The 15,352-nt window shown below is 42.2% G+C and overlaps 1 protein-coding gene across 1 annotated transcript; it reads right to left on the bottom strand.

Annotated features, from left to right (window-relative positions):
- Nucleotides 1-1,140: 1,140 nt before the first annotated feature.
- LOC147700870 (uncharacterized) lies at nucleotides 1,141-4,257 on the bottom strand. Its single transcript, XM_086928516.1, has 2 exons — nucleotides 2,924-4,257; nucleotides 1,141-1,877 (listed from the first exon to the last, which is right to left on the bottom strand). Exons 1-2 carry the CDS (start codon nucleotides 2,931-2,933, stop codon nucleotides 1,348-1,350), a joined length of 540 nt encoding a protein of 179 aa, XP_086784642.1. The 5' UTR covers nucleotides 2,934-4,257; the 3' UTR covers nucleotides 1,141-1,347.
- Between the last annotated feature and the right edge of the window lie 11,095 nt (nucleotides 4,258-15,352).

Raw genomic sequence — 15,352 nt, 5'->3', positions numbered from 1 at the left:
AAGGTAGAATTAACCTCTCTTCTCTTCACGAATGCATGGATCCTGCAACTCTTTTTTAAATCACCTTGGGCCCTCCTCTTCCATGTCAGCAAAGGTAGGCTTTCTATCATCGATGGGCGTATGTGGGTTAATGTAAGGTCACACTTTGCTGCCACCAGAGATCAGCTTTCATCAACTTCCCATCTATCCATTGGCTCAAAAGTCTCCCTCATCCAATGTGGCCTAAAGTTACTAATGTCACCTTAGTTCCAGCTACTCATAGTATCATTTTTCAGGCCTTAATATCAATTCTCTCAACTATTCTTTCACATAGCACCTCCCACCCCCGGCCTATTGATCAACTACTTAAACCTTTTATAAACTTCAACTCCTAAAGAAGGAAATTGCCTTTTTTTGCAGCATGGTGGCTGGTTGAGGTGGGAGGCGTGGCTTGGTTTATTAATTATGCTGCCTGCATACACAACTTTGAGTAAGGCCACCCATGTGTTGAATGCTGTTTGTTTGCCCCTTATATATATTTTTGGTCTCAACAATTTGCAAATGTTGCATGGATGTTGAAGGACTCTCGTGTGTTTCAGGTTTCACTTTACAATCTGAGGTGTCTAATTGGTTTGAATTATATTATACATAATGAGGCCTTATTGTCCTTCCTACATTCAATAGTTCTGCTTGGTTGGGTCTTTCTGCTTTAATGACTTGGTTGAAACTGGTGTTTGGTGATCATTATCTTCAGCTTGATCTACTTTGAAGCCTGTGTTTAGGGTATCAGTGGGGAGTCTGCACAGTTGTGGCTGCCCATACTCTCTTGCAATGGTGAAGTATTTTGATGTGCCAGTTGTTGTTACTTTGTCTGCCAACAAGGTCTCCAGAAAGAACAGACGGAACTTCAGATTCCCCTCAAAAGCATATGGTGGACTATGAGAGATGGCGCTCAGTGAGTAGATAAAAAAGAGTGAAAGGCATAAGAGGGAGAGGTGAAAAGTGATCGGTCAGGACTCTCTGCAGACCTTGACTCTTTCAGTGTCTGCAGTTTGTTATATTTTATGTTTAGCTATTCCTATACCAAGATGGCGGTGCGGAGCTGTGATCCCATCCTTAATCTCCCACAAATCACCCACCACAAGAATGCACAAGCAGAAGCAGTTTTTGATGCTTTTATTCTAATCCCAAATTTGACAAAGAAGAGAATGTTTTTTCTTTCCCAAAGCAATCATAAAAAGGAGTGTTTTTAAAATTCCAATCCCAGGATTATTACAGAAATACACTTATTTGCCTTCAGTTATTTCTCCTTGTTCCTCTCCTCCATGTCTTGGCCTCCACCCCTCTCTGTTTTGCATGTCCGTGTCCTCATTCCTTACTTTTACCTCCCTTTTTTTCTTTAGACTTCTCTTTTCCTTTTCCTTTCCCACCCCCTTTCTCTTTACCTTTTCCTTTCTCACCACCTTTACCCTTCCCCTTTCCTTTGCCTCCTTTTTCCTTGTCCTTTTTTCCTTTCCCTCCTCCTTTTCCTTTCCCTGATTCTTCATCAACTGGCTCTTCATATTTTTTTCCCTCTTCTTCAGGGACCTGTCGTTTTTTCCTTGCTGCTTCATTCCCCTCTTTGGGTTGTGGCATTGGGTATTTTTCATTTGCTTCATCAACCCCTCCATGATGTCCTTTATTACCCCCTCTGCCTTTCCCTCCACCTTTTCCTTTGCCACACCCCTTTCCTTTTCCACCCATATGATCCTTTCCACTCCCTCCTTCATCTTTTCCTTCAGTTGCTTCATCTTTTCCACCATCGCTGGTTTGTCTTTTTTCTCTAGTACTTCCAGCCTCATTTCCTTCATTGTCGTATTCTTCTGGATCCTCTGGTTTATTTTCATCCTCTGGGTCTTCTATTGTATAAAGTAAAAGAAGAGACAGGCATGTAAATGAAAGAATGTTAGAAGGTAAATGTGGGTTTACTTCGACAAAAGGGTCAGCCCTGAGACTGTGTGGACTACACACCCTCTTTCCACCCTGCAACCACCACCTGCCACTGTCATGAGTGATGTTGACTCTGCTATTCCCCTCCTGGTATGTGTGCTCGTCAGCTACAGGGCAACCACAGTGAAAACATTAAACACAGCAAATCAAAGGCTCAAGACACTTAAGACTCTTGAGATTAAACCTCCAGATCCAACCAGAGGAGGGAACTTTGAAGTGCTCTTAAAAGGCGTATTGCTTCCGGCAAATAGGCCCGCCCCATCCATAACACAGGGCCAACCAGAATTCTATAAAAATCAGAAATTATATGGTAAGTCAATTAAAAGATTCTACTTCAGGTTTCAGGAATAGTCTAGACCACAAACACAGTAACATTCTTTTGACCTGTTTTCATTCCGTCTCTAGTACTTCCAGCCTCATTTCCTTCATTGTCATCATCTTCTAGATCCTCTGGTTTATTTTCATCCTCTGGGTCTTCTATTGTATAAAGTAAAAGAAGAGAAAGGCATGTAAATAAAAGAATGTTAGAAGGTAAATGTGGGTTTACTTCGACAAAAGGGTCAGCCCTGAGACTGTGTGGACTACACACCCTCTTTCCACCCTGCAACCACCACCTGCCACTGTCATGAGTGATGTTGACTCTGCTCTTCCCCTCCTGGTATGTGTGCTAGTCAGTTACAGGGCAACCACAGTGAAAACACTAAACACAGCAAGTCAAAGCAGGCTCGAGACACTCAAGACTCTTGAGATTAAACCTCCAGATCCAACCAGAGGAGGGACTTTTGAAGTGTTCTTAAAAAGTTTATTGCTTCCGGCAAATAGGCCCGCCCCATCCATAACACGGGGCCAACCAGAATGCTATAAAAATCAGAAATTATATGGTAAGTCAATTGAAAGATTCTACTTCAGGTTTCAGGAATAGTCTAGACCACAAACACAGTAACATTCTTTTGACCTGTTTTCATTCCGTCTCTAGTACTTCCAGCCTCATTTCCTTCATTGTCGTATTCTTCTGGATCCTCTGGTTTATTTTCATCCTCTGGGTCTTCTATTGTATAAAGTAAAAGAAGAGAAAGGCATGTAAATAAAAGAATGTTAGAAGGTAAATGTGGGTTTACTTCGACAAAAGGGTCATCCCTGAGACTGTGTGGACTACACACCCTCTTTCCACCCTGCAACCACCACCTGCCACTGTCATGAGTGATGTTGACTCTGCTATTCCCCTCCTGGCATGTGTGCTCGTCAGTTACAGGGCAACCACAGTGAAAACACTAAACACAGCAGGTCCAAGGCTCAAGACACTCAAGTCTCTTGAGATTAAACCTCCAGATCCAACCAGAGGAGGAAACTTTGAAGTGCTCTTAAAAGGCGTATTGCTTCCGGCAAATAGGCCCGCCCCATCCATAACACCGGGCCAACCAGAATGCTATAAAAATCAGAAATTATATGGTAAGTCAATTGAAAGATTCTACTTCAGGTTTCAGGAATAGTCTAGACCACAAACACAGTAACATTCTTTTGACCTGTTTTCATTCCGTATTAATTGAGCTCAGTGTATATGTCAAGGATTACAAGCACTGGATTTGAAAGCTTTCTCTCATATTTTCCCATCTTTTCTCATTACAATTCCAACAAATGGCTCAAAATCCCTCATCCTCAGTCTCAATAAGCAGAGTATAGTAAGGGAAGACCTACAGTCTTTAATTTGCCTAGACACAGCAGTGGATACAGTATTTGGGAGCTCAATTTTGCCACACAATCGATGAAACTGCAGCATAAACTATCTTGACATCTTAAAGAATGCCATTAGAGTCTTACAAAGCTATCAGAGGGGAGGCCTGTCTCAGTTGGGTTGTATAGCAGCCTTTAAAATGTCATCACGACCAAGAATACTTTGGGAAGCAAAACAACTAGACCGCAAAGGGGTAGGCATATCTAGCTCCAAAAGAGGGAGTGCTGTGAGTCCCATACTTTCTTTCCTAGTACACTGGAGGGCAACTACACTATATGGTAGAGAAACATTGACTTCTATTAGAGATACACTGGTGCTTCATGGACCTGTCAGTTGCAGGCATTAATATTTGGAAGTTTCCCTGGCTCCCCGGACTACGCAGACCTTAGGGTGTACACGCTTCTCCAGTGCTTAGAGTAACTTCTCATGACTGGACTCACAACCTGGCCATCCCCAATGACGCCTATCATCGGCAATACACAGTTCACCCCTTGATCGGAATGAATATGTTAAATGGCAATATTTGCAAATTAGGCACTGGAGCTCACAGCCCTCAGTCAAAGGGAGTCACAGGCAAGCAACTTCATGAAATGGATAATCACTAGAACTGATGATAAACATCTCATATCTGATGTGTACAAATTACTTGGTGGGACAGCATCCCCGGTGCGCTCTCTAGCTCAGAGGAGGTAGGAGTTCGAATTGGAGCAAACACTTTTAGTCAATGAGTTGGCTGACAACTACAACCAGAAGTTCATCTCAGCAACAAGCAGAGTAGGTCGAGAGGCTTTCACTAAAACCACTCTATAATGGTACAATAAAATGCCCACATTCAGGCTTGGTCCATGACAAAATAACCTAACTGCTGGAAAGGGGAGTGGGCAGAAAGGTATGTGGGCAGAAAGGGATGCTAACGTATCAACTATGGTAATATGTTCTGGCTAGTAATACTACAATACACTCCACAGGGTTGTATGACAGAACCACACATTCCTAAACCATGTGTTGCTTAACGACATGTTTCAAAATGACTGCGTTGTTATCATGCATTTCTTTAGCAAGCGCTGGACTTTGGAATAGTATAAGTTACTTTTCCAACTCTGGTCTGTGTATCACTATGGAAGGTGTTGGATTTAAAATCCTACACAAGTGCAGCAGTGTGTTCCATAAATCAAGTTGTAACACCTTGCGTGCTAAAGGCATGCATGGTAACGTCACAATTGTGGTAGTGACTGCGTTGTAAAGGCACTGCGTGGTATTGACTGCATGGTAAATAATGTTTCCCTCTCCACGGATATCCTGCGGTTCCCAGCATATATTCTCCTTGGCCTACCTAATGAATTGAAATATCCTCTCTGCTCTGATCAAGGCAAAGCAATAACACTAGCACTATGTGCTGCTAAACAAGCCATTACTGCACTATGGATGAAGAAGGTGGTGCAGGGATATAATCCATGGCTCACTCGAATGTGGGAGCTTCAGGGAATGGAAAACATGGAAGCAAGTTTGGTGGGGAGGAAGACTCCCTTCAAGAAAGTTCGGAATCTCTGTATAGAGCTTCTGTCAGCTGAGTTTAGGAAGCTAACCTTCCCAAAATACTTATGGATACTCCACCTTACACAGTCTTCTGGAGCAGACCGATAAATGATCTGTCTCTCTGTGAGCCACCAGGGGGTGGAAACGCCTTGAAATGGATTCTATAGTTGACCTTCACCATCTCCTAAAGCAGGTTAGAGTATTGAAATTATTATTGTCTTTTCACCCCATGGAATACCAGCTCACGGGGATGCTGGGAGTTTACGTTTTGGCATTGATTCTCAAACATCTTACAATTGAGAAGTGTTGACATTGATTCTCTAACATCTTACAATTGTGAAGTTTTAACACTGATTCTCAAACATCTTACAATTGAGAAGTGTTGACATTGATTCTCTAACATCTTACAATTGTGAAGTTTTAACACTGATTCTCAAACATCTTACAATTGAGAAATGTTGACATTGATTCTCAACATCTTACAATTGTGAAGTTTTGCACCCCACCAAGCCACTGAATGTAGGTGGGTGTATGTGTGGCTAAACCATGAAAATTCCATCCATCTGGTAAAATAATGGTCAGGTTGCAACCCTAAGTGAAAAATAGAGATCATATTTTTCTTTGATAAATTCTGTGAGGTTGCAGCCAGGCACTGTGTATGGTGAAGCCTGCTCATGCACATTCTTTTTGCATGCTTTAATAACTCTAGATGGAATGTTTGGATCACCACAAAAAGAATTAGGGTTTATGGGAAAGCAGTACAAAGCACTAACAGAATTACTTCACCCTCAACTCTAATAACAAAGCTGCTAACTTAGAGCAGGTAAGCTTCTAGTAAGTGTAAAGGCTCTGCGGGCTCAGTGCAGCCACTGGACGTTTCAGGACATTTGTCTGTCTTTGTAGACTGGAGGAAACACTCGAATGCCGCCGTGCTAGACTACCCTTATTACGATTCTATTATTAGCCCAACAATGTTTCGTATGCTTTATGGGGATACAAGCATGTGAGAGTTACTATAAAAGCAATGTGGGATCATCGTTAGAGCTGCAATTGTTGAATTAAGGGTTGTTTCCATCACTGATTCCCAACCTCAGTGTTTTTTGAAAGGTAAAAGTAGAACAAGTGGGTTTGAGTGACCGTTCATCAAATTGAAACCCCAAGGTCTATATCATGATGAGCATTAATGACGTAAAGCAAAGTCAGGCACTGGCTTTATGCACCTGCAGGGCTTAAAGGAAATTTATGAAGCCCAATATTTTTCTGACTTGGAGCTTCTGTTTCGGAGGTGTGCTTTCTAAAAATAAAGCACTAACTTTAAGAACTATTGGGCTAAATGAATTCACTTTACATCCTGCAGGTGCATAAAATAGGCACTCAGCTTTGAACCAGAAAGTTCCACTATGATAAGGCCCCATGTAACAATTCAGTTACTTTTCCTAGTGGTACTGGGTACTTGATTGTCATTATGTTTGTAACTCTAACAGCCTGTACTAAATATCTTGTCATCAGTTGCAGGCATCCATAAACATAAGGCATTTAGATTTGCATGGGCAGGCTCGAGTACCCTAATAGACAAGGAAATTCTGGTGAGATTATGGGGTTTGCTGGGTAAATCTAGTTCACAATTTACACCTTTTCTTCTACTAACTTCTTCTTTTATAGTGACACACTTGATTTGGACAGTGAGCAGAAGCCGAAAGAGGAAATAATTTTTTAGCAGCTCTCCTAAGAGTTGCCTTTGGTATCTTCTAATTAGGGCTCCCAGTTCAATGGTATTTATGTTTGTAACATTTCTGTCTGTATTTATCCACATTTATTTTTGGTCCATCTTATTGGTATTTATCCATACTTATTCAACATTATCGCTGCTTTAGCGGCACGAAACTATAGCTAAAGCGGCGATAAGGGGCTTTATAATATGCCCTTGTGAATTCCCATAGAAGCCCAGGTTCACACCATTTTAATGCCATTCTTGTTAATATGGCCCAGAGTATTTTGAGACTAAATAGAGTCATAAAATTATATATTTCCACATTTATTTAACTGAAAAACATGCAACTATACTTTGCTGCCTGCTGAGTTTTAGCAACTTTAGGAGCCAAATATAGGGAAACATTACACCCACTGGTAAATATAACCACCATAATACAAATATAAGTTAACATATGCAGGTATTTAGGGACATTTGAACCGTTTTTTTAACATCTTATGCTGTCTATCTGCTTATCTGTTATCCTGGAAATCACAAAAGGCAGCATGGAGACTCACCCGCAAGAAGAACAATTTTCCGTATTTTTCTGCTTTTAATAATAAATAGAGACAAGAAACATATTGTTTTTTGTCTGTATTTATATGTAAGAATCAGTAAAAACCGGAAAGTGGGAGCCTTAATTCTAATATAACAAAGTTCCTTTTCTATTTTTTGTCTATTGCAAGCTTTATAGACACTACTACACAAAGATGGGTAGACATGATCGCAAGCAGAAGGTCGAAGTAATTATGTGGTAAAATTCCTTAGTGGTGCATATGGTACAATGTAATACAGCAATACAACTATATGCTATTATCATCTTTCTACCACTGCTGGCTTCTTGGGCACTTAGGGCCTGATTCACAAACTGAACTTTTGAGTAAGGCTACAATTTTGAGTAAGTTTACTACTTTTCAGTATTTAGAAAGTGCATTTTGTTGTAACTTACACTTTTCTAGCAAGTACAGCACTACACATGGCCAAGCTCTGGTACTGCAACACCATTCCATAGAGAATAATGGAGGCCAGGACTTAAAATGAAGCCTCACGGGAAATAATGTTGTATTAAATTAAAATAAATGAATATTCCAAGATATAAAAATAGTATGTTTATTATTTAATGATAACATATTTAAAGCCTAATATAAATTTAAAAAAAGAATTAAACTTTATTTTTTGTAGCAACATACACTCGGAAAGCACTTTTGAGATTAGTTTACCCTCTGGACAGGCAGATGTGTGAAGATACAGTCAGTAAGAACATTTTAGTATTGCCCATTCAGGACATCCTTGACCACCTAGTATTGAAGGTACCAGACATTTGGAGGAGCAGGAACAATGCCTTTGAGTTTCGTGAAGACATCAACAGCGGGATACAGTTTGAAGCCACTCAAAAGTTCAAGATACTCTATATCTTTGATAATTGATAACAACACATAATTCAGCTGCCAAAATGTTGGTCCAGGGCTTCAAGCCTAAATCTGTAACATTAACAGAGCACAAAACAAGTGAAGATGAGTACTTGTAAAGCGGGGGCTATTGCTACAACTGTGACCTGCTAATTAACTGCATCTTATGGAATTAGTCCTGCTCACATGAGATGGAGAATAAGTGATGATGAGAAAGTAAAATGGTGTGGCTATTCACCATAAATATTCCATTCCATAGCCATTGAGCAATGTTGTGTCGCCCACCAAGAAGATGTGGGAGTTTATTATGCTAGGAAGATGCCAATGATCTTAGAAACTGAGATATTATTAAGGACCATCTACACTCTGTTCTCCCCGTCTCCTGCAAGGACATATAAGCTGGATAAAATTGCATTGGTAACTGGATGTGAAGGGTTTTGAATGATATGTGTTTACTGTCAAGATATTCTGCTTTTGGTTCACTAATATATAATTTTCAGTTTGTTCTTCAGGACTTTGAGCACAAGAATGCTGAGGAGAATGAGCCAGTTCCTAAATATTAATACAAAAAGTTGTCTGAGTCAATCTACCATGTTTCCACTGTAGCACTGAATGATATTCTGGCTTAACTCTCATCACAGGTTATTTCATAGAATCTACTTAATCCCTGACAAAGCTGTACCCTTTGCAAAAGCCAATACCGGCCAAATCAAGTCACAGTATTTGGGAGACCCTGCTTTTCGGGGGAGCATTATAAGAGAACTGATGACTATGTGCAGTGAAGACTGAAAGTTGGACAGTGGACCTATTTTGTCTTTCCTTTCATTTTACTTCTTTATAATCACACACAAAAAAGGTGCCCAAAGTAAATTAAAGCAGGAGGCAAGCTGTGAATTCCATACAATACAGACACAATCGCACCTTGGCTATGGAGATGTGAATGTACAGGCGCTTAGGCAAATATGAAATATGATGACATGTTCTTCGACAATACAGAGAATGTAAGTATGCAGAGGCAGAACATGTACAAGGTGGGATATGTAGCACTTGTAAAGACATGGAGAATTTCAGTCTGTGGAACGTTGCTCAGTATAATGTGGTATCTCAGCTTTTTGATGTCTGATCAGCCTTCCAGGCCTCAAGTGAACACTGTGACAGAAGATTCAGTCTCATCAACACCATCAAGACTGAACTGAAAAATAGACTAAATTAGAATCACCTGGATAAGCTGACGATGACAAATGTTTACCTCTTGAATTGGCAAGTTGCAGTTCATTACGTTTATTTACACTGCAAGAATGGTAGGGCTCAGCGACAGAAACAAATGTGCCACACTTCTAGTGCTAGCCCTTGACTGGTCTGAACCACCCACTCACATAGTCCATGTGTGGTATGGGTCTGCATAGTTCACACACTGTACTTGTAAGGGGCATCAGAATATTATCAATCAGCAGTATGTGAGTTATATTGTAAATCTGTGTAATGTAAATATCATATTATCATTTCCCTTTACCTAATCAAAGATTGCCCCCCCACAGTACCCCCACGGAACAGCACCCAATCAAGAGTATTCAGTAAAATCTCAATAGGTACAACATTCTGAGCCCTGTTGTTGTTTACAACTGGGATGTGGGAGCAAGTAATAGATCACCTACTGAAAGCCAAGTGTTAGGGGCCTTCTGAAAGTGGCGATGATTACGCGATAAGCAAATGTGACATGGAAGAGATTATCTTATCATTTTAGATTGTTTACAAAGGGATTGCTTGCCTTGGGAAACATGATTGATCTTAGGAACTATCAGGCCAAGAGAATTGGATAAGGGAAGCCAGCAAGATGGCATAAATATTTGCCACTCCTTTTAGAATGGCAGCCAAATCAGTTCCTAGATCACTTATTCAAAAGAAGGGGACTGCACAGTTTGGTCCAGCTCATGGCAATAAGTGTGTTAATCTGTGTTATGAAAAGGTGCGTAGTCAAATCTGCGCCAACAATAAAGTGTGTCTCCTCAGGTAGAAAAGGTAATACCCTTCCCAGTATTTTATTAATGCAAAACAATGAGTAGTTGGTTTACTGGTTGGAACTGAAAAGGAAAGTTTCTCATCAAATAGAATAGTAGGTTACAGGCAGACCTAACTGGTGAAGGAAACTTTACCAGTTCTGGTTCAGCCCAGTACATATTTGACCAGCTGAGAATATCCAATTAAAATAACAAGATCACAGTCTTGTGAGTGTTAAGATACCCCGCAGTAGCGTTAATGGTGCTTCTGAAGGTCAGAGAGTCAAGCTTCTCTTACCACTAGACCACCCATGGAGATTCTGGTGTAGTTCCAAGAAGAAGGAATTCACTCTATTGTTCTTGGAGAACGGTAGGCAGCGCGTCCTTAATACCTGGCTCTGCCTCAATACAGATGGACAGGAATCCGTGCCAATGGATTAAGAGCCTCATCCACACATACTATGGCCAAACCTTCAGATTTCAATTAAAAAGCAAGAGATATATGTTTGGGGTATAGGGTATTGGAGACACAATATTCACAGTAGCACCGGAGACCCTTGAGAATGGGTCTGGAGATTTATAAGGGAGCCTGAGTGCTGCCTTATTCTCTTCTCAAGGGAGTGAAGGCCAAGGAGGCCTGTCCAAAGAAAGAGACCAAACTGGAATCTGAGTCAAAGTCTGTAGGTGGGGAAAGTAGAATCTTAATAGGAAAGGACCATATGTTGGATGTATGACGGTACGACGCGGGCTATTACCACGCGTACCGTTACAATGCGTGTTTTACAGCGCAAGTCGTTACCACGACTTGCGCTGTAGGGTGCGGACTTAGGAATAGTTTAATTTACTATTCCAACACCTGTCCCCGTGGATAGTAGGGAAGGTGTTGGAATTAACTATTCCTTGTCCTTGAGTGCCCTCCAGCGCAAGTCGTGGTTAAGACTTGCATTGTAAGAGACGCGTCATAATGGTTGCGCGGGGTAACATCCAATCAGAACTTTAGGATATGATATTTCAAAAGGTTTTCTGCAAAGTCATAAAAGCCCCCTTGGGGGATCCAAGAGGGAACTGTTCCTGCTCTGCTCCCCTTGTGATTTGATTGACCCTTTCATCAAGAAATTGGTTTGGTTTAGTTTCACTGTGATGAAAGCTCCCTTCCCATCTGAAGTCACAACTGCACAGACCCTGCTAGGTCCCTGGTGAGCAGATCTGACCTGGATGTGTCTCATGCCTACCCACTCAGGGGATTTGGCCTGCTGTTCCCCTTGCCCATCCAATATTTTCGTGGTGCAGGAGTGTTGTCAACACCACAGCAGTGAAGTGTCTGTGCTTAGGTTTTGTTTCTTGTGGTCAAGTGGGTCTTGCTTCACGGGTTGTTCATTGGAGCTAAAGACCATTCCTCAAGACAAACAAAGTTAGGAGCCCACCCTCAGTTGCATTGGTGATAGACAATGGATGATTGCCACCCTCTACAGTAATTGGAGATGCCTTCCACTTGAAAAAGATCAGTTCAGTGAAAATCCTGAATGTGATCATGAGTCGGTCAGAGCTTCACACTTCTAGGAGTTAATGTTTCTCAGTGGACAGCCTCCTGAGCAGGCACTGTGCTTGAAAATGCATTACCCTGTGCCTGTAGAATTATATCTAGAGACACACATTTGATCTAAGTTTTGGCAGACTCTGGAGATTACCTCTGTGTGAATCGAGTGAGGTTCGGTCTTATGTAGAGGTTTAGACCTGTCACCTGATCTACAGAGGAATCCATAATATACATATTTTACTGGATAGTTTTAAATATTAAATTTAAAGTCCAGATAACCTTATGCCTCTAATCTGTGATAGAAGACTATGGTCAGGGGAGAATAAAGTTGTGTGCAAGTGGAATATTAAGTAAGGGTTTAATTTATTAAGGGTAAGGCGACGGTGGCAGAGTCCCCAACCCGCTTGCTTTGTTGTTTATGCCTAATTGCGCCTCCATGCTGTGCTCTGTACAATAATTTTAATTGTTGCTTATTGTGTTCTGATTTTAAACCAAAGCAATTGGCAGTCTGCATTTTTATAATCGTGCTATTCCGCCCTAACCTGAGTTAATAGGAGGGAAATCTTGCTTGCAGGGCAGCAGGGAAGCCTGGGCTCAATTTTCATTCCTGACCGCCCCGGTCCGACACGGTAGTTAGTACCGTTGAGCGGAGGGCAGGTCAGGTGAGAGCCAGGCACTTCCTGTAACCACTGGAGCGGTTAGCGCTCTAGTGGTTGGACTTGAAGGGCTATTTAGCCCTCCCCCCTTCCTAGAGCGCGCAGCGGTCGCGCGCAGCCGAAGACACGCCGAAGAGTAGCCAAAGAGTGGCCCGTCTGCGCCCGTCCGCGACAGGACGGGGCTAGGGGCCATGGGCTCTTCTCTTTTGGATCCATCTCTCATTGGGGAACATAGAATCAGGTACTAAGCCCGAACATTAAGACATTTACAAACAGCTCTCCGGGTAGGCTGCACAAAGGATTCTTGGCCATGTCCAGAGGGCCCCTTCTCACGTATAAACTGTCACTTTCAAGCATCTTATGTTAACTTTAACACCAGTGAAAACATTAAGAAAGTTTTGCCATCCAGTGGCCTGAAGAGTTTCCTCCTGAACATTCGCTCCCTGCCCAAACATCACCTTGAACTATGGGACCTTGTACATACGCTGCAGCCGGATATATGTTTTCTAACAGAGACCTGGCTGAAACCACACACAGCCCCAGCTATAATGTTAGGGGTCCCCATAGGCTACAAGATTTTAAAATTAGATCGCCCTGATAAAATAGGTGGTGGTATAGCTATTATGTACAAAGAGGATCTAAAGGTCACTATATTAGAACAAAGGTGCTGTCCGCTATTGAAAATTATGGTTTTTAAGATAAGTTCAGCCGCCAAAACCTTTTGGAAAGGAGCACTAGTTTATCGTCCTCCGGGACCCAGTTTGGGTTTTACTCTCTCCCTTCTGGAACTATTAGCTCCGCATTTTAAATCAAATGAAGATTTTATTCTTCTAGGTGATTTTAACACTCATGTAGATATACCCATGCACCCTGAAACCTTATCCCTGCTTTCTGATCCATCCTCCCTAGGGTTAGTAAGGCAGAACAGCGGCCCCGCACATATATGGGGTCATACACTGGATCTACTTTTTTCCAACTGTTCCAAAATACGGTGTCACCTCACAACGAAAGTAAATTGGTCCAACCATTTTTTAGTCGAATTCTCCTTATTGGGCTTGAATAAGCCCTCCCAAAAGACCCCTCTTCCGCCGATTTGGCGGCGACAGTGGGATAAAGTAACAGTTGAGGAGCTGCAGAGGGTGTGGAAGAAACCCACTATTACAGAAACGGATAATGTGGAGCTCGCTCTATCCAAGTTTAAAAACTCCCTTACAGAGGTAATTGATGTGCTGGCCCCTCTGAAGTTACATAAACAATACCCCACCTCCAAGCAAGAAGCAAGAAGTGTGGTATACAGAATCACTTAGAACAGAGAAACAGGGATGTAGAAAGCTTGAGAAAATCTGGAAAAAAACTCGAACTGAGGAAAGTAAGAAAGCAAATTTAGATGCTCAGTCCAACTAATATAAAAACATTAGACTGGCAAGGAAGAACTGTCTTACCAGGCAGCTTGCTGAAGCGGGTAATTCTTCCAAGGAACTGTATAAAATTCTACAGGCTTTTGTAAAACTGGTAGCCTGTGAAAGTCCAGATGACTTATCTCAGTCCCTCTGTGTCACGATGTCAATGGCCGCATACCATAACCACTAACCTCTGAGAGATGATAGCAGGAACGATGGATAGACGTAATCCCCCCTTCTTCTCCAGGACGCACAACACACAGGGCAAAGTATACACCACTATATGTCTATGCCCCCCCAGGGACAAGGGAAGTGGATAAAATAATAAACTATGCCAAAAGACTTTTCCTGTTGCTGGGTTCTGTTTGTCAGCAGAGTGGATCATTCACAGATTCAAAGGAGGCGTCTAACCCAGGGGTAACTGCAGATAAGGAAGGACAAGAAGCCTTTGATTAGGACACCATAAGCAAACTCTTGAAAACAAAAACAGTCATCCCTTTAGCGTATACTAACATGTCAGAAAATATATGAAAAGGTTTTCTGTTTGTAGGCACTCAGAAGAGAAGGAACCTTGTTCTAGATTTCCCACAATCCATTCAGGGAAATTGCCAGATCTCTCCAGTGCAATGCACTTGTAATCAAGCAAAAATCAGCAAGGCAAAATGTAAGAAGCAAAATCAGCAAGGCCACATGAGGAAGCAAAAATCATCAAGGCAAAACGTAAGAAACAAAATCAGCAAGGCAAACGTAGGAAGCTGGAAACATATAGACCATGTGTTTGAGCCGCCAAGGCTTCTGGAGAACACTCGTAGTGTGCACCGGTATAGGAATTATCACAACGTATCCGGTTTATAAGTACTGAGTGGTAAAACAATAAATTAAAGTCCGTCAGAGAGGCTATCGTGACCGAGAACGGAAATGCGCTCCTGCGCTGTTCTCAATTGTCACCGTGTCTCGAGGCACACCCGCCTTACAGGATTCCGGGGAAACAATGCAGTGGAAACAAAAAAGGGAGGTCTACTGTCCTCCAGACGCGGCTTCTCAAAACGCCGCTATGAAAGTCAATGCAAGGGCGGAGTAATCCAACAGCGCGTCCGCGCTGTACTCCGTCCCCTACTGAAATACCTGTAGGAAATGGCGGGGACTCTTGCTGGCTTCTGCTGCAGGGCAACTCCGGGAAACAAGGATTGACAAGCCCCGTTTCATGGCCCCGGAAGGGCTTTGTATGCCGCGGAACTACTGGCTCCTTCCCTGAAGCCTCTGGGAAGCGTAGTACATGGATACCAGGCACCCCCCGGTGGATGTTTCCGGTAACGGCCCCTCCTGCATATTTGAGAAAGCCTCGTAAGCGCTACAGAACCCCCTCT

The sequence above is a fragment of the Lissotriton vulgaris genome, chromosome 7 (genome assembly GCF_964263255.1).
Source record: "Lissotriton vulgaris chromosome 7, aLisVul1.2, whole genome shotgun sequence".
Taxonomy (NCBI): domain Eukaryota; kingdom Metazoa; phylum Chordata; class Amphibia; order Caudata; family Salamandridae; genus Lissotriton; species Lissotriton vulgaris.
The sequence above is the reverse complement of the archived record's forward strand: the minus strand, read 5'-3'. Positions and strand labels throughout refer to the sequence as shown.